We start from the raw sequence: 18754 nt of genomic DNA on the forward strand, positions 1-18754 counted from the left end.
ATAGAAATAACCAAAGCTCATTCTGTCTCCTTTCCTTTCTAATGCTGTTGATAGGAACAAAATATCAAGTAAGGATACATGCTAGAGATGTTAAATTCATACAAGTAAAGTAAATTACAAAGAGAGGTGATAATATTTTTTTCTAGAATTTCACAATAAAATCCCTCTCACCATGAAAATCTTTTTATAATTTTAACAGGAAACTTAAAAGACATTTTGTTGCAAGACTATCTTAACAATTATAAGAATAATGCCATTATCTGTGCTCAATATAGATAAACATAACAGTAACTTTAAAAGGCCAAGTATACTCATAAGTGAGGATGAAATTTATTTTTCAACAACCAATATGCCAATATCCAAATTCTAGGTTTTATTCAATTCTAATGTCATGGGTTTCTCCTACCCCAGTCAAAACTCCTGCCAAATGTCCACAAAATTGACACCAAAATCAAAAAACACAAAGAAAGAGAGGGACAGAGAGGGAAAGTGAAATAGAGAGTGAGGAAGGAAGGAACTTGACAAGAGCTACCATGCAAAATGACCAGAAGAACTGGAGTTCAGTGGCACAGATCAGCAGGAGCAGAGGAATGCTGAAAAAGATGATGCTGCATAGAGTCTAACTTGGAGATGCCTGTATGATGCTGGATGACCAAGTACTAAGGTCACAAGTGTGTTCATGGACCCATAAGAACCAGGATCTTGACCCAAACTTATAAGATCTTCGAAAAAGAAAATACTTCATCTAAATTGAAGCAATTCCTAAGTCAAACACCAGAAGAGTTCCTTATTTGATGTAAGTTGTGCCTAAAACTTTGGCTGATACAAAGAAACCCGTCCACTAAGGCACCCTGAGGCAATCTGACAATGTGTTGGAGAGAACTTTGTTGTCAGTACCACATCATTATGAGAGTACAGAGAACGGATCACCCGCAGGGGACTGGCTTCTTTGGGCAAGCAGTCAACAAGTTCACTGCACTGTTTGTCAAATCCCAACAAGCGAATCCCATAGCCATGTGGGGAAGAAATCATTCGTCCATCGGGGCTGAAGCAAAGTTCTTTGATGTAACCCCTGCCTACATTGGCTTCTTCAATGTAATGAGTCAGTCGTAGAGAACAGCGAGGTGAGACAGGTCGCACTGGAGCTCCTTCTTGGAATTCATAGACACAAGTACACTAGGGGGAGAGAAGGGAGACAAACCAAGGTTACAGAGCCCAAATAGTGCTACAGATATTCCTTATTTTTAAAAAGCTCAACAGATTGCCAAAGCCACAGAATTTTTACAAGAAATCACTCAGAATAATGCTATCCCCCTCCCAACTAACAAAACTTGTAAGCCCCATACTTTCTTATCTTCATAAGCTGAGGTTATTCTGTGTTATGATGCTTTAGCCTTTTGTTCCCTGAGGCTGCCTGTGACTTTTGCAGTAATACATTCTCTTTTCTAAGGGCAACAACAATGTTGATATTTTAAAAATTCCTGGAGTACATCCAAGCCCTAGAGTATCTTACCTCTTCCCCTACACAATTCAAAGGCTCTTCTCTTCTCTCCTTTCAGTTGTGGCCTCTAGGACCAGTGAGATCCTTGGAAGACTCTTGCTTTCCAGAGTGATGAGAATCATAAAGTCATTTAACACCTTTCCCCCTAGTCATCAGTATAGTCCCTTCCTTTCCCAGAGTTTCCCCTGGTTTTTAAAAAAAGAAAATTATGATACTCAATTGGCTTAGTAAAATCTCACATTTAGCCAGCTTAGCTGAAACATTTCAGACCTATGTTAATTATACAAGGGGTTTTTGTTTGTTTGTTTGTTTGTTTGTTTTTTTAGGGTGAGATGAAAGAGGCAAGATTTAAGAAGCTGGGCAAAAACTGAGCTGATGCTGGCCTTTAAAGTACCTCCCACCTTGCTCAACCCCAGCAGGAGAGGAATAAGAAGAGTTTGGAAGGGATAATGATACCATATGAAGCAAGAGAGGACAGAAACAGGAGAGTCGAGAAGCAGGATCTCTAGCAGTATGCCCTTGAAGGCAGAGACTGCAGTCAGCGATCGGCCTAAGGTCTGCACACACGGCAATGGCAATTTGTCCAATGAGCCCTGTTGAAGGTGGAGTGCTGCTGCCTGTACCTCCTCATCATCACTGTTGCTTGAGCACCGAAGAAGAGTGGCCCAGCCTTTTGGGTGCAGCTGTAAGGACGTGATGCAGTTTCCGTGGTCACTCTCACCAAGAACTTCAGGGGTTACGACTTCAAGACTATTTCGTGGTGAAACTCCTGAGATATAAGAAAATGAGGATGTGGGATTCGTATTATCAAAAAACTAAGGCAGTTCATCAAAGCTTTTTATTTCTGGCAGCCACCTCCCATGCCATCATTCCTTAGTCTGCCCCTTATGCTACCATATGTTAAAGAGCGTGGTACTCCCCAATGTATGGTGTGTGAGTTTTGGCGGGGTGAAGGTGTGGGTAAAGGGTATAAATAGAACAAAAGATCCAAGTTCCCACAGCAGTAATCGTCATTGACCTAAGTCTAAGGCATAGAAGCTGACTAGGGCTTCTTTTATTTGGATCTTACATCTCAGAAAGCTATTTATTTAAGTAAGAACCAAAGTTATGTGACATGAAAGGACTCTAGAAAGGTAAAAGGTATCAATTCTCCTCTCATTGGTCCTGGTGCTTTCTGGTCCAGAGAAGGAAATACTTGGAAGCCATGAGGATTGCCTTTTAAGCAAATAAAAAGATCAGGACTTAAGCACCTGCAATAACAACACTATAAACAAAAAATAAAATGTTGGAGGTAAGAAAGGACACCTCACATAAAGGCATGTCAAAACAAGGGATGGGAGACATTGCCAATCATAGACTCTACTATGCCTCATCATTTCCTTCTACCTAACTCCCAGTGAAAATGACTGCTGGAGTAAGGCACTGTTAATAATAGGAGTATGTTATATCCTTCAGGTGCGTGAAAAACCACTTTCATAGACACTGTAAGGAAGCAACTTAGAAATTTAATAGCAAGAGAAATATTTCAACACTTCTCTGACTGTGGAAGGAGTTATTTTGAAGGTATTGAGCTCCCTCTGTCAGATCCTTTGTGAATTACTTGTCAAGCAGATGTGTTACCTTCTTTCTAAAGATTCCCTTTAGATTACTACATCATTAACAGAAACCTGTGAAGCTCTAAATTACACTGCTATAACAAAACTATACTGAAATAACTATTTCACATATGATTGAACTTTAACAATTCTAGAGAAAAATATACTCTTATTTTAAGAATTAATTTGGAAAACCTATAACAAAACCAGACAAGAAATGCATTCTAAGTAGGTGGTTTGCTAACTGTGCTCCTTTGGGGTTCCTCAGGAGATGGCAAAAGTGGGGAACCACGTGTGGGCTGAGGTGTAGATGGAGTGGGGAAGGCTGGAGGGTCAAGAGCCTCCCTAATTTTTCTTGAACCAGAGCTACTTTGATTTTATTTGTGCTACATCTCTAAGAATCCACAGCAGATTTCATGTCAAAAATAGAGTTCTAATGCTGAAATGCATTTGAAAGCCTCTGCTCTATACAGCTATTATATCTGCCAAAGGATGGTGTTAACATACTCTGACATCTGAAGATCCAGGATTTCCAACATTTAGAGCAACTTCACCTATAAGCCCCACCTTCTCCCATGTTTTCCCTCTCTTTTCACCCTCTCATTTTCCTCTTCTTCCCAGCCTCCTCATATATCATCTCTTCCCTCATTCTTAACTCTCTGTGGCATAGAACTGCTGTATATTTGTGTTTGTGTGTTTACCACTGGTCAATAACAAGCAAGCATGTTAACTATTCTTCTTAAATTAAGTTTCTTTTTCTTGTGGATGGTGTAGTCAATCAATAAAGATTTTTCTCAATGATTATTAGAAGCCTTGACTTGTTTCCCATAGCACAAGTAGAAGGAGAACAGGAAGAATCTGCAAAAGATGTTTGTGTTACAAATCAAAGGAAAAATGTTATACTTCTGGGCATAAATCTTTAAATTTAAGAGGAGGAGCCTTTAACCTTAAAGTGAAATATCACAGACTTCAATATCCAGAGGCAAGTGGATAGGCCATATAGGTTAGAAAGAGCTCTTAAACCATTCTACTGACATAAGTAGCCATGCAAGATAACCAGCATCTACTAGGCAAAGCCACCCACTGAAAACACAAATTAGAAGTCTAAGATTTAGTCTCTGCCCAAAATAACAAGGTAGAGAAATGTCTATCTCCAAAAGTGACCCAAAATGACAAAAAAAAAAAAAAAAAAAAAAAAAAGCAAGCCATATCTGGCTCTTAATACTCAGTTCACAAAGAGAAGAATAAACAATGAATGGTATAAGAGCTTAGACGTCAATTAGTATAAAGAGGAACAGTATGTGGAATTTGTATAGGCAGAAACCATTTCAGCTGGGGGGCGTGTGGTGGAAGGTATAGGGCAGAGCAGCTAGTTCTGCCGGAATGGCTAGGAAAAAACTGGGAAATACAGAGAGGAGCCAGATGGTAGCTCACTTTATCCTACAAACCCTTTGAAGCCGTCAGGCATTGCACAGACAAGGAAATGACAGAGCAAAAAGTCTGAGGGTAACCAGGTGACTTTCACAATTACCTGAAAATTCATGCCTTATATTTATACAGAGCTTTCACATGCATAAGCTCATTTAATTTTCACAACAATCTTGATTGAAATCTATATGTCTGAACTACTTCCTCTCCAAACTAGACCAAACTAAGTCCAGCTAATAAAACCAAAGCTCAAGTTCTATTAAGATTTAACTCAAGATATTCAACCCCAGGGACTCTCGGTTAGCTTTTTGAAGATGATGACTGAGGGATAAATCACCTCATCTCCATTGCTTTTATTTTTATGGATTAAAACCATAAAACTGGTTTTAATCAATCAATAATTAATCAGATTGGCATAATCTGTTGTTACAAGATTATAAAATCCAACTTTTAACCTACCTTCTCTTTGAGAGGCTCGTGACATGTGTTTCTCAGAAGAATTAGAATCACTATGATGACAAGGTGAGCCAGAAACTCTAGGACCAGATGAACTTGATGAAGTGGTCAAATCTTAAAAATATAAAAAATTCTGACAATAAACCTAGCATAACTCTGGTAGTGGCTCTTAACTTTTTAATTATCTACTCGAACCATAGTTTTAAAATTTTTAAAAAATGCTCATATATCACTGGCCTATAAGACTGAGGAAGGCAAGACAGCTCTTTGAAGTGTTCTAAGATCTAGTCCCTTTCTGAATCTTTTATATCAAAGACTTGACTATGTGAAATAAAAATGAAAAACCAAATAATCATAGGAGCGTCTTTGGATCCTCATCATTTCTGTACTAAAATGGAACCCAAAAATTCCATGAAAATGAAAACTAAGCTCTTAAGCCTATTGTTTTATGTTAAAATAGGGTCCAAACAACAGGCCCATTACCAGAAACATGAAGAGATTCTTCTTTAAAGTATACCAAAAACTTCCATTATCATTCTTGAAATTACGTGAATAGTCTTTTTTTTTGAGACAAGGATCTTGCTATGTTGCCCAGGCTGGACTCCTAATTCCTGGGTTCAAGTGATCCTGCTGCCTCAGCCTCAGCCTCCTGAGTAGCTGGGCCTACAGGCATGCGCCACTGTGCCAAGTTTATGTGAATACTGTGAAATGTGACATAAAGTTTACATTGAAAAAAATAAAATGAGTATCAGGTAGTGGAGTCTGATATATTACTCCAAATAGCAATGTCTATTTCATCATCACATTTTGCTAGTGGTCCCATACCTATGTTAAGAATTCTTACTAGTCTAATTTCCTGTAATGTTATTTAGTATCAGAATTACCATTAGAAAACTGAAAACCTTGTTGGTTTTTGAGTTGAAATAGGCCAACTAGACATTCAAAATCACTATTTCTCACTAAATTAGAGTTGCTTATCATGTTTAACTTAAAAGGCAAATTTGAATCTCAAAGGATTATACTCGTATATTTATGAAATCCCTTGTTTGCAAGTAAGTTGGTAAAACTTAAATTTCTACTTTTAACAGTTATGCCAGGCACTGCAGTCAATGATGTCTGTACTTTCCCAAAGGAATCTTCAGAAGTGGTCCTGTGCACAAGGAGAAAGATTCCAACCTTTTTTTTCATTTCCTTTTTTTTGGACACAGGGTCTTTCTCTGTTGCCCAGGGTGGAGGGCAGTGGGGCACAATCATGGCTCACTGCTGCCTCAACCTGCCAGGCTCAGGTGATCCTCCTGCCCCAGCTTCCTGAGTAGATGGGACTACAGATGCATGCTAGCATATCTGCCTAATTTTTGTATTTTTCGTAGAGACAGGGTTTCACCATGTTGCCCAGGCTGGTCACAAACTCCTGGGCTCAAGCGATCTGCCCACCTCAGTCTCTCAAAGTGCTAGGATTACAAACGTGAGCCACTGCACCTGGCTAAATTTTTAAGTTATTTGTAGAGATGAGGTCTTTCTATGTTGCCCAGGCTACCCTTGAACTCCTGGGCTCAAGCGATCCTCCCACCTTGGCCTCCCAAAGTGATGGGATTACAGGTGTGAGCCCCCGCACCTGGCCCCAACCATTCAAAGCTGTCTTTTAATAGCAATTTATTAGCATTCTATGTTCCAAATGCTTAAGTCTTTTTTCCCCTGGATTTTTGTTTATAATGTAAATGATGGGTATGTCCCCACACCAGTCCCCTCTTTCCCAAAGGTAGATGAAATATAGTCTTTTTAAAATCACAAATGTTGATAAAACACAATACGTACATTTTTCTGAACCCTAAATTCTCTTAAGTCTAACAAAATCAGCAATGGGAGAAGAGACAGAGTTTTAGCAAGAGAGCGTTTAGAGAGTAATGAGATAAGATGGCACCAGCTACCTGTGTCTGGACATCTGTAAATCTAGGATACAGATAAAACTAAAACTCTATATTGACCATAATTTAATAAAAGCTCTGCTTGATTCCAGAAGGACTTAAGACCTTGTGCCATCACTAATTTTTGAGATAGTGATGATTCAAAATTACTGATGAAAAGATCCTGTGGCTAGCATAAAGCTAAAAGAAAATACTTTAGGGTCAGCAGTTATTCCTCCTAGTCCATTTGTGATTCAGAGGTACATATGAATGATATGTCAGAGATACATACAAATCATTATACTTGCTTAGATAAAAACCCATCACTGAGCTTTCTAAAGAATGCCTTTTAAAAAATTGTCTTCCCTTTTCCTGCTATCATTCTCAGAAAAGAAACCTGTATCATCTCTATGTTTGAGATTCTCGAGAAAAATCTTTTTGACCAAAAAAGAAAGGCTTACCTGAACTTGAAGTAGTTCTTCTTGCTCTTAAAATGGGATAGCTGCCTACTTCTAAAGACTTAGTTAAGTCAAGATCATGCAAAATTAAGAGATATCCAGAGGACGTTGAAATCAACATTTTGGAACAATCTGGTGTTAACCTCATTCGCATGAGAAAACGTGTGTGAAAGAATTTCTTATGTGGACACCCATCTTCTGTATACCTACAGGAGAAACCAAGCCAACAAAGTCTAGAGTTATCATAAATATAACGGTTCAGTAATAATCATATTTTTTGCCCTTCAAAATAAAATGTAAGGAGGATGAGAAGAGCTTGGTCAATGGGCTCAAAATTACAATTAGGAGGAATAAGTTCTAGGGTATTAATATTGCACAGTAGGGTGATGATGGTTAATAGTAAGATACAGTATATTACAAAATAGCTAGAAGAGTGACTGTTACATGTCCTTACCACAAAGGAATGATAAGTGGATGCTAATACTGATTTGCTCATTATACAACATATATGTATCAAGACATCAAATTGTACCCTATAAATATGTGCAGTTATACAATGTGTCAATTAAAAAATATTTGAGGCCAGGCATGGTGGCTCATGCCTGTAACCCCAGCACTTTGAGAGACCAAGGCAGGAGGATTGCTTGAGCCTAGGAGTTCAAGACCATCCTGGGCAAGATGGTGACCCCATCTCTACAAAAATTTAAAAAATTAAAATAAATTAGCTGAGTGTGGTGGTGTGCACTCATAGTTCTAACTACTCAGGAGGCTGAGGTGGGAGGATCACGCGAGCCTGGGAGTTTGAGGCTGCAGTGAGCTATGATCACACGACTGCACTCCAGCCTGGGTGACAGACAGACAGACCCTGTCTCTATTCAAAAAAAAAAAATTGAAACTTCAAAAATGAGATGTCTTTCCAATAAATTTTACTTTTTATGTTAATAATTATTATTTAAAATAATACATGTTGTTTTAATCAATTGTGGACTAATAATATTGTAATGATCATTAAATCCAGAAGAAATGTAACACTAATAGCCCTGTGGTCACAGAAAACAATTTTTAAAATTAATGTCAGTTTACGTGCATATTTTTGATGCCAATAAGAATGATCAGTAGGCTGGGGGTGGTGGCTCACACCTGTAATCCCAACACTTTGGGAGGCTGAGGCGGGAGGACAGATGGAGCCCAGGATTTCAAGACCAACCTGGGCAACATAGCAAGACCCTGTCTCTACAAAAAATAAAAAGTTAGCTGGAGACTGAGGTGCGAGGATGGTTTGAGCCTGGGATGTGGACGGTGCAGTGAGCCATGATTGCGCCACTGCACACCAGCCTGAGCATATAACAGGATATAATTCTATGAGAAAATATAATGAAAATGAGTACCAGAAGAAAAAGTTGTAAAACTTCCAGCTGTTAAAAAAAAATAGAATTTACAGTCAATGTATATTGAGATTTACATACATGCTTAACAATCTTTTTGCTCATCATTCCTTCGTTCATCTCCAAAATTCCTTTTTTGATCCTTTCTTTCTGAAGTATATCCCTCAGAATTTTTTTTTTTTTTTTTTTTGAGATGGAGTTTTGCTCTTGTCGCCCAGGCTGGAGTGCAATGGTACTGTCTCAGCTCGCTGCAACCTCTGCCTCCCGGGTTCAAGAGATTCTCCTGCCTCAGCCTCCCAAGTAGCTGGGATTACAGGCACGCACCACCACACCCATGCCTGGGATTACAGGCATGAACCACCATGCCCGGCCAGAATTTTTTAAAGTTAGACTTTGTTGAGGTAAATGCTCTCGCTTTTTATTGTTCTGAAAATCTTTTTTTTTTTTTTGAGACGGAGTTTCACTCTTGTTGCCCAGGCTAAAGTGCAATGGCGCGATCTTGGCTCACTGTGAACTCCGCCTCCTGGGTTTAAGCGATTCTCCTGCCTCAGCCTTTAAAAAAAATAAAATTTTTTAATGGTGTACATGATGTTTCAAATATGTATATATTGTGGAATAGCTAAATCAAGCTAATTTATATATATATATATAACCTCACATACTTAACATTTATGATAACACTTAAAATCTACTTTTAACAAATTTCAATTATATAGAATAACAAAAGTAAATTGTCATTAACAGTGGTCATCATGTTGTACAATATACATCTCCCAAGTAGCTGGGATTACAGGCACCTGCCACCACATCCAGCTAATTTTTCACATTTTTAGCAGAGATGGGGTTTCACCATGTTGGCCAGGCTGGTCTCAAAATCCTGACCTCTGGTGATCCACCGCCTTGGCCTACAAAAGTGCTGGGATTATAGGCGTGAGCCACCATGCCCAGCCTGTTCTGAAAATCTTTATTTCACTCTCTTTTAAGAGACTGGGTCTCCCTCTGTTGCCCAGGCTGGGGTGCAGTGGCATAATCATAGCTCACTATAACCTCAAATTCCCAGGCTCAAGGAATCTTCCCACTTCAGCCTTCCGAGTAGCTGGAACTACAGGTGTGCACCACCACTCCTGGCTAATTTTTAAATTTTCTGTAGAGATGGGGTCTTGCTGTGTTGCCCAGGCTAGTCTTGAACTCCTGGTCTCAAGTGATCCTCCCACTTCAGCCTCTCAAAGTGCTGAGATTATAAGTATGAGCCACTATGCCCAGCTCAACTCATCTTATTGAATAAAGGTTTAGCTTAGCATATAATTTTAGGTCGTTGTTTCCTTCTGAATATTTAGGATAATTTTCCACAGAGTTCTATTTTCCATTGTTACTATTTGTGAGTCTGCTATTAGTCTGACTGTTACTTTGCATAATTTATCTTTTTTCCCCCCTCTGGTTAATCTTCTCTCTGTTTTTAGAGGACTGCAATTTCACTGGCATATGTAAATTTGGATCTCTTTTTATTTATCTTTATTGGGATTCGTTTGACTTTCCAAGTATTAAGATTCGTATTATTCATATATTCTGAAAGTTTCTCAGTCATTATTCCAATATTGCCTCTCACTGATTTTCTCTATTCTTTTAGAGCTCCAAATATATGTATGAAACATTCATGTTTGACTCTCCTTTTCTTATAACTTGCTTCTTTATATTTTCTATCTTTTCATTTCATTTCAATATCTTTTTCATATTATATTCTGGGTAACTTTTCAATATCTATTTTCATATATATTTATTTATTTATTTTATTTTATTTTTTTTTGAGACAGAGTCTTACTCTGTCGCCCAATGCAGTGGCGTGATCTTGGCTCACTGCAACCTCTGCCTCCCAGGTTCAAGCGATTCTCCCGCCTCAGCCTCCCGAGTAACCGGGATTACAAGCGCCTGCCATCACGCCCAGCTAATTTTTGTATTTTTAGTAAAGATGGGGTTTTACCATGTTGACCAGGTTGGTCTCAAACTCCTGACCTCAAGTGATCCACCCACCTCGGCCTCCCAAAGTGCTGGGATTACAGGCGTGAGCCACTGTGCCCAGGCAGTTTATGCCCTTTATTTTAAAATTTGCTTATTGGCTAGGTGCAGTGGCTCATGCCTGTAATCCCAGCACTTTGGGAGGCCGAGGTGGGACGATCACTTGAGCCAGAAGTTAGAGACCAGCATGGGCAATATAATGAGACACTGTCTCTATGAAAAAATGCAAAAGTAGCCAGGCAGAGTGTCACACCTGTGGTCCCAGGTACTTGAGAGGCTGAGGTAGGAGGATGGCTTGAGCCCAGGAGGACAAGGTGGTAGTAAACTATGATTGTGCCACTATATTCCACCCTGTCGCTCAAGCTGGAGTGCAATAGCACAATCTCGGTTCACTGCAGCCTCCTCCTCCCAGGTTCAAGCAATTCTCCTGCCTTAGCCTCCCAAGTAGCTGGGATTACAGGTGTGTGGCACCACACCTGGCTACTCTTTGTATTTTCAGTACAGACAAGGTTTCACCATGTTGGCCAGGCTGGTCTCGAACTCCTGATCTCAAATGATCCACCCGCCTTGGCCTCCCAAAGTGCTGGAATTAGAGGCATGAGCTACCGCACCAGGCCTTAAAAAATGAGTTTTTTTAATGGTGTACATGATATTTGAAATATGTATATATTGTGGAATGGCTAAATCAAGCTAATTTATATATATATATATATTTTATATCCTCACATACTTAGCATTTATGATGATAAAACTTAAAATCTACTTTTAACAAATTTCAATTATATATAATAACAACAGTAAATTGTCATTAACAGTGGTCATCATGTTGTACCTTATAAAGCTCTTGAACTTTTATTCCTCCTAACTGAAATGTTGTATTTTTTGACCAAAGTTTCCCCCAACTGTACTCCACCCACCTGTCCCCAGTCCCTGGTAACCACCATTCTACTATCTGCTTCTATGAGTTTTTGACTTTTTTAGATTCTACATGTAAGTGATATTTGTCTTTCTGAGCCTGGCTTATTTTGTTTAATATAATGTCCTCCAGGCTCATTCGTATTGTTGCAAATGACAAAATTTCCTTCTTTCTTAAGGCTGAATAGTATTTTGCTGTGTATATTACAACATTTTTAATCCATTCATTCATTGATGGACGTTTAGGTTAACTCCATATCGTGGCTACTGTGAATAGTGCTGCAATGAACATGAGAGTGCAGATATCTTTTCGACATAGTGATTTAACTTCCTTTGGATATATACCTAGTAGAAGGATTGTTGGATTTATATGGTAGTTCTATTTTTAAGTTTTTCAGGAACCTCCCTACTGTCTTCCATAATTTATATCTAATGACCTTTGTTAAATCTTACTAATTCTGATAATTTCTCTGAGGAATTTGTAAGATTTTCTATATAGATCAGGGATTAGAAAACTTTGGCCTATGGGCCAAATTTGGCCCACTTTTATCTATTTTATGTTTTAAAGACAGGGTGTCAATCTCTTGCCCAGGCTAGAGTGCAGTGGTGCGATCATGGCTCACTGAAACCTTGAACTCCTGGGCTCAAGGGGTCCTCCTGCCTCGCCCTCTTGAGTACCTGGGACTACAGGCACACACGGCCACACCTGGCTAATGTTTTAAATTTGTTGTTGTTGTTGTTGTTGAGACGGAGTCTTGCACTGTTGCCCAGGCTGGAATGCAGTGGTGCGATCTCGGCTCACTGCAACCTCCGCCTCCCAGGTTCAAGCGATTCTCCTGCCTCAGCCTCCTGAGTAGCTGGGATTACAGGCACCTGCCACACCTGGCGAAGTTTTTTGTATTTTTAGTAGAGACGGGGTTTCACTATATTGGTCAGGCTGGTCTCGAACTCCTGACCTCATGATCTGCCTGCCTCAACCTCCCAAAGTTTTACCTGTAATCCCAAAGGATTACAGGTGTGAGCCACCATGCCTGGCCATGTTTTAAAATTTTTTTAGAGATGAGGTCTCACTATGTTGCCCAGGTTTGTCTCAAACTCCTGGGCTCACACAGTCCTCCCACCTTGGCCTCCCAAAGTGATGGGATTATAGGCATGAGCCACTGTGCCTGACCACTGCCTGGTTCTATAAAGAAAGTTTGTATAAACACAGCCACATCTATTCATTTATGTATCATCTATGACGGCTCAGAGACCATGTAGTACACAAAGCCTAAAATATGTACTACCTGGTCCTTTACAGAAATAGTTTGCCAACCCCTGATATATCATCTGTGAATAATACTGTTTTCTTCTTTCCAATCCATATATAATTGTTTTCTTCCTTCTTTTATTGCACCAACTAGTACCCTCCCCCGCTTCACCCACCCCATGACACTGATGAACAGTAGTGGTAACAGTGAGCAAGCTCTCCTTCCAGATTTTAAGGAGAAATCTTCTTAAGGTTCACCATTTTAAAATGTGCTATAATTTTTTAGTATATACTTTTGATAAATTTCCTTCTATCTCTAGTTAAATTAATGATTCAGGAGTTTCATTGAGGTATAACTTACATGCCATAAAACTCACTCATTTTAGGTGTAAATTAAGTTTTGTTTTTTTTTTTTTTTTTTGAGACGGAGTCTCGCTGTGTCGCCCAGGCTGGAGAGCAGTGGCATGATCTTGGCTCACTGGAACCTCCACCTCCTGGATTCAAGCAATTCTCCTGCCTCAGCCTCCTGAGTAGCTGGGATTACAGGCGCCCACCATCATGCCCTGCTAATTTTTGTATTTTTAGTAGAGACGGGGTTTCACCATGTTGGCCAGGCTGGTCTCAAACTCCTGACCTCAGGTGATCCACCCCCCTTGGCCTCCCAAAGTGCTGGGATTACAGGTGTGAGCCACCATGCCAGGCCACAATTAAGTAATTTTTTAGTAAATTTACAGAGTTGTGCAATCATCAACACAATCCAGTTTTAGAACATTTTCATCACCTTAAGAGATTCCTCCTGCCCATTAGCAATCATTTTCTGTTCCCACTCTCAGCTCCAGGCAACCACTAATCAACTTTCTGTCTCTATAGATTTACCTATTCTAGATATTTCATATAAATAGAATCGTACAGTAAGTAGTCTTTTGCAAGTTGGCTTTTTTCACCCAGCATAATTTTTTGAGGTTCATCCATGTCATAGCATGTATCAATTATTTGTTCGTTTTCATTGCTAAATAGTATTCTGTTGCATATATCCACCACATTTTGTTTATCTATTTACCACTTGCTGGATATTTGGATTGGTTCCATTTTTGCTTATTATGAGTGCTACTATAAATATTCATGTAAAAGTCTTTGTGTGGCCATGTATGTTCATTTCTCTTGAATAGATATCTAGGAGTGGAATTGGTGGATCATATGGTAACTCCATGTTTAACATTTTATGAAACTGCCAAATTGTTTTCTAAAGTGGCTATTCCATTTTACATTCCCACCAGCAATGTGGGTTTCAGCAATCAGGGTTCCAGTTTCTCCATATTCTTGCCAATACTTGTTATTAATTAATAATATGGAGTCTTCGAATCCATGAACATGGACTATCTCCCCATTTATTTACAACTTCTTATATTCCCTTTAGCAATGTTTTATAGTTTTCAGTGTACAAATCTCATACCTCTTTTGTTAATTTTATTCCTATGTATTTTACCCTTTTTGATGCTATTGTGAATTAAATTATTTTCTTCATTCATTTTTGGATTGTTCATTGCTTATAAGTAGAAATACAATTGATTGTATGTCTTGCGAATTTACTAAACTTGTTTATTAGGTCTAGTGGATTTCTTGGTCGGTTCCTTACTATTTTCTATATACAGAAACATATCTCCTGCATATGAAGACAGTTTATGTCTTCCTTTCTAATCTGAATGCCTTTTCTTTTTTTTACCTGATTGCACCTCCAGTGCAATGTTGCACCTCCAGTATAATTTCAAAAAAAAGGGTGAGAGCCTTGCTTCCCATCTTAGGGGGAATGCATTCAGTCTTTCAGTGTTAAGCAAGATTCTTAGCTTTTGAATACATTCCCTTTTATGCCTAGTTTTATCACAAAGAGATTTTGTCAAGTGCTTTTCTGTCTTGATTATCATATGGATTTTGACCTTTATTAGTATAATGTATTACATTAACTGATTTTGGGAGTTAAACCAACCCTGTATTCCTGGGATAAATTCCACTTGGTGATGACATAAAAATGTTTATATATATTGTTAGATTTGCTAATATTTTGTTGAGGATTTTTCCATCCTTTTTTTTTTTTTTTTAGGAATATTTGTGGTTTCTATTCTTTTTTTTTTTTTTTTTTTTTTTTTGAGATGGAGTTTCACTCTTGTGCCCCAGGCTGGGGTGCAATGGTGTGATCTTGGCTCACTGCAACTTCCACCTTCTAGGTTCACACGATTCTCCTGCCTCAGCCTCCCGAGTAGCTGAGATTACAGGCATGCATCACCACACCCAGCTAATTTTGTATTTTTAGTAGAGATGGGGTTTCACCATGTTGGCCAGGCTGGTCTTGAACTCCTGACCTCAAGTGATCCGCCCACCTTGGCCTCTCAAAATGCTAGGATTACAGGCATGAGCCACCACACCCAGCCTTGTAGTTTCTATTCTTATGGTGTCTGTCTGGTTTTAGTATCAGGATAATAGTAGACTCAAAGAATGAGTTGGAAAATATCCTGTCTCCTCTATATTCTGGAAGAGTTTGTGAAGGACTGTTATTATTTACTATGTAAATATTTGGTAGAATTAATCAGTGAAGCCATTTGATTCTGGGCTTTTCACTGTGGGAGTATTTTTAAATTACCAATTCAGGCCAGTCACAGTGGCTAACACCTGTAATCCCAGCACTCTGGGAGGCCGAGGCGGGCAGATCACTGAGGTCAGGAGTTTGAGACCAGCCTGACCAACATGGTGAAACCCTGTCTCTACTAAGAATACAAAAATTAGCCAGGGGTGGTGGTGGATGCCTGTAATCCCAGCTACTTAGGAGGCTGAGGCAGGAGGATCACTTGAACCTGGGAAGCAGAGGTTGCAGTGACTCCATCTTAAAAAAAAAAATTACCAATTCGATATCTTTACTTGCTGTAGGTCTATAAGTCAATAGATTTTCTATTTATCTTAAGCCAGTTTCAGTAATTTGTGACTCCTTAGGTGTCTATCTGTTCATCTGTGTTGCCTAATTTGTTGCCATAAAGTTGCTCATAGTACTCCTTATTAATCCTTTTAATTTCTGTAAGGTTGGTTATGATATCTCCTCTCTTTTGTTTTTAATTATGACTAAATGTTGAATCTTATTCCTCATTTGAAACAATCATACAGATTTACCCATTTTATCTGTTAATGTGGGTAATTATATTAATACAATTTCTATTGATAAACCATCTTTTCATTCCTTGAGTAAGCCCAACGTTGGTCATGATATTTACTATAATGTAGGGTTCAATTTCTTTGCATTTAGAATATTTGTATTTACATTCATATTACAGATTGGTCTTTCTTTTTTTTTAATATTATCTTTGTTAAGTTCGGGTATCAAGGTCATACTAATTTTATACATGATGTAAGAATTCCCTTTTTCAGTAATCTGATCAGTTTAGTAAAATTAGAATGTTCTCTCTTATTTGCAATATTTGGTAGAAGTCACCTGTAAAACTGACAGACCTGCTCTTTTATTAGTACTGTAGGTAGTTTTTAACTCATTTTTTCCATTTCTTTAATGGCTGTGGCAGAGGTGATATTCAGAATATTTAAATAGCAAGCACCTCATGAACACTTGCCAGTCAGAATAGATGCAGATGGCTGTGCTGGAACAGGGTCCTGGAATCGCCATATTGTGTAAGGGGGACTTTTGCTGCTGAATCACAGGAAGGTTTTGTGGGAGGTATCTCTAGAAGAGGGGCCTGGGTAGTCAGAGGGTGTCAGAGGGTAACTCAGGGCAGTGCCTGTTTACGAATTGGTATGGAAGAAGTTCAATCTTTTAACAGTACTTCAGCTGAACCAGTACATATTGGCTAAATATTAGTCCTAGTAATAGGTCTACTTCAGGTTTTCTATTTCTTCCTTGGCCAGTTTTGCTAAGGTGTATTTTTTAGTAAAGTGGCTATTTCATCAAAGTTTTCAAGTATATAGGGATAAAGCTCATCTATCATCTTCTTCTATATTGTTGTCTCCTTTTTATTGCTGATATTAGTTATTTATGTCTTTTTTCTCTTGATGAATCTTGCCAGATAATTGCCTATTCAATTAGCTTTTTTCAAAGAGCAGGCTTTTAAAAATCCTCTATTATATTTTCATTTTTGACATCATCAATTTTGTGCTTTTACACTTATCATTTCCATACATCTACTTTCATTGGGTTTATCCTTTTACTTTTTTCCAGTTTTTTGAGTAAGATGCTTAGTTCATCAGTTTTCAACCTGTCTTCAGTATGATTTCTTCTTTGATCCATAAATTATTTAAAAGTGAGTTTATAAGTCTCTAAACGTGAGAATTTTTAATTAATAACTAAATGATACTAAGAACAGGGAAAATGGTTTGTGTGATAATAGTTCTTTGGTACCAGCTGAAACCTACTTTGTAGTTCAGTACATGCTCAATTTTTGTACTGGTTCTAAGTTTGCTTCAGAGGATGTTTTCACTAGTTGTTGGTAGCAGAAATCTAAATATGTGTAATACATCAAGCTTATTAATAATATATAAATCTTCCACAGCCTTATCCATTTTTGTTTGTTGTTGTTGTTATTTTTCTTTTTTGAGACAGAATCTCACTCTGTCACCCAGGCTGGCCCACTGCCACCTCCGCCTCCCAGGTTCAAGCGATTCTCCTGCCTCAGTAGCTGGGATTACAGGCGTGTGCCACTAGGCCCTGCTAATTTTTGTGTTTTATTTATTTTTGTTGTTGTTGTTGTTATTGTTTTGAGACAGAGTCTCACTCTGTGGCCCAGGCTGGAGTACAGTGGCACAACCTCGGCTCACTGCAACCTCTACCTCCTGGGTTCAAGTGATTCTCCTGCCTCAGCCTCCCAAGTAGCTGGGATTACAGGTGCCAGCCACCACGCCTGGCTAATTTTTGTATTTTTAGTAGAGATGGGGTTTCCGCATGCTGGCCAGGCTGGTCTCGAACTCCTGACCTCAGGTGATCCACCCACCTCGGCCTTCCGAAGTGCTGGGATTACAGGTGTGAGCCACCACACGTGGCCTAATTTTTGTATTTTTAGTAGAGACGGAGTTTCACCATGTTGGCCAGGCTGGTCTCCTGACCTCAAGTGATCTGCCCACCTCAGCCTCCCAAAGTGCTGGGATTACAGGCGTGAGCCACCATGCCCGGCCCATTTTTGTCTATCTTATCTAGATAAGTAAATGAGAGAATGCTGTTAATATTTTCCACTGAGATGGAGATTTCTCACTTCTTTCTTGTAATTCTGTCCACTTTTACTTTTTATAGTTTTATGCTATGTTTTTAGGTGCATACAAGCTTTTATATTTTAGTGAAATTAATCTTTTGTTATAGTACCTTTTTATCAGTAATGCTTTTTGCCTTAAACTTTATTTTGTTTGCTATTAATGTAGCTACAACTGTTTTGTCTTTGACGTATAATTGTTTGTTTTTTCTTATCCTTTTACTTTCAACTTTTCTAGGTTTGTATGTTTTAACTGTGTCCCTTACAAAGAAAATACAGTTCTGTTTTATTTTTAATCTAATCTAACACTATTTTTAACTGGACAGTTTATTCCATATACGTTTATCACAGTTATTAATATTTGGATTGAAGCTTAGGTTATCTGCCTACTAGTTTTATGCTTTGTGAAATAACAAAAAATATTTTCCCTCAAATTAAGGAAATTTATTTTGTAAGCTAGTTTTCATCATGAACTATACAACTTGGTCTCCTTCCTGTATAATTTTCTCCAACTTTTTAGTTGCAGTATATGACTAGTTTTGTGCTTCCTAATTTACCTGTTCTTTTAAATAATTATCTTTTTTCCTTCCCTTCTCTGCTTCTATGGGATTGATCATGT

General features: G+C 38.5%; 1 protein-coding gene across 4 annotated transcripts in view; it reads right to left on the bottom strand.

The window, feature by feature from the left end:
* Positions 1–308: 308 nt before the first annotated feature.
* The window catches only part of DCAF10 (DDB1 and CUL4 associated factor 10), a 61391-nt gene continuing 42945 nt past the window's right edge, over positions 309–18754 (bottom strand). For 2 of the 4 annotated variants that reach the window (XM_019033600.4, XM_019033601.3), the window contains 4 exons: positions 7346–7548; positions 4984–5094; positions 2125–2270; positions 309–1176 (listed from right to left, as the gene is read on the bottom strand). In XM_019033600.4, the coding sequence (XP_018889145.2) occupies positions 808–1176; positions 2125–2270; positions 4984–5094; positions 7346–7548 (829 nt within the window). In that variant the 3' untranslated portion in view covers positions 309–807. The remainder of the gene's footprint in view (positions 1177–2124; positions 2271–4983; positions 5095–7345; positions 7549–18754) is intronic. The other 2 variants (XM_031014921.2, XM_055351526.2) reach the window with 1 other exon arrangement.

Source organism: Gorilla gorilla, chromosome 13, assembly GCF_029281585.2.
Source record: "Gorilla gorilla gorilla isolate KB3781 chromosome 13, NHGRI_mGorGor1-v2.1_pri, whole genome shotgun sequence".
Taxonomy (NCBI): Eukaryota; Metazoa; Chordata; class Mammalia; order Primates; family Hominidae; genus Gorilla; species Gorilla gorilla.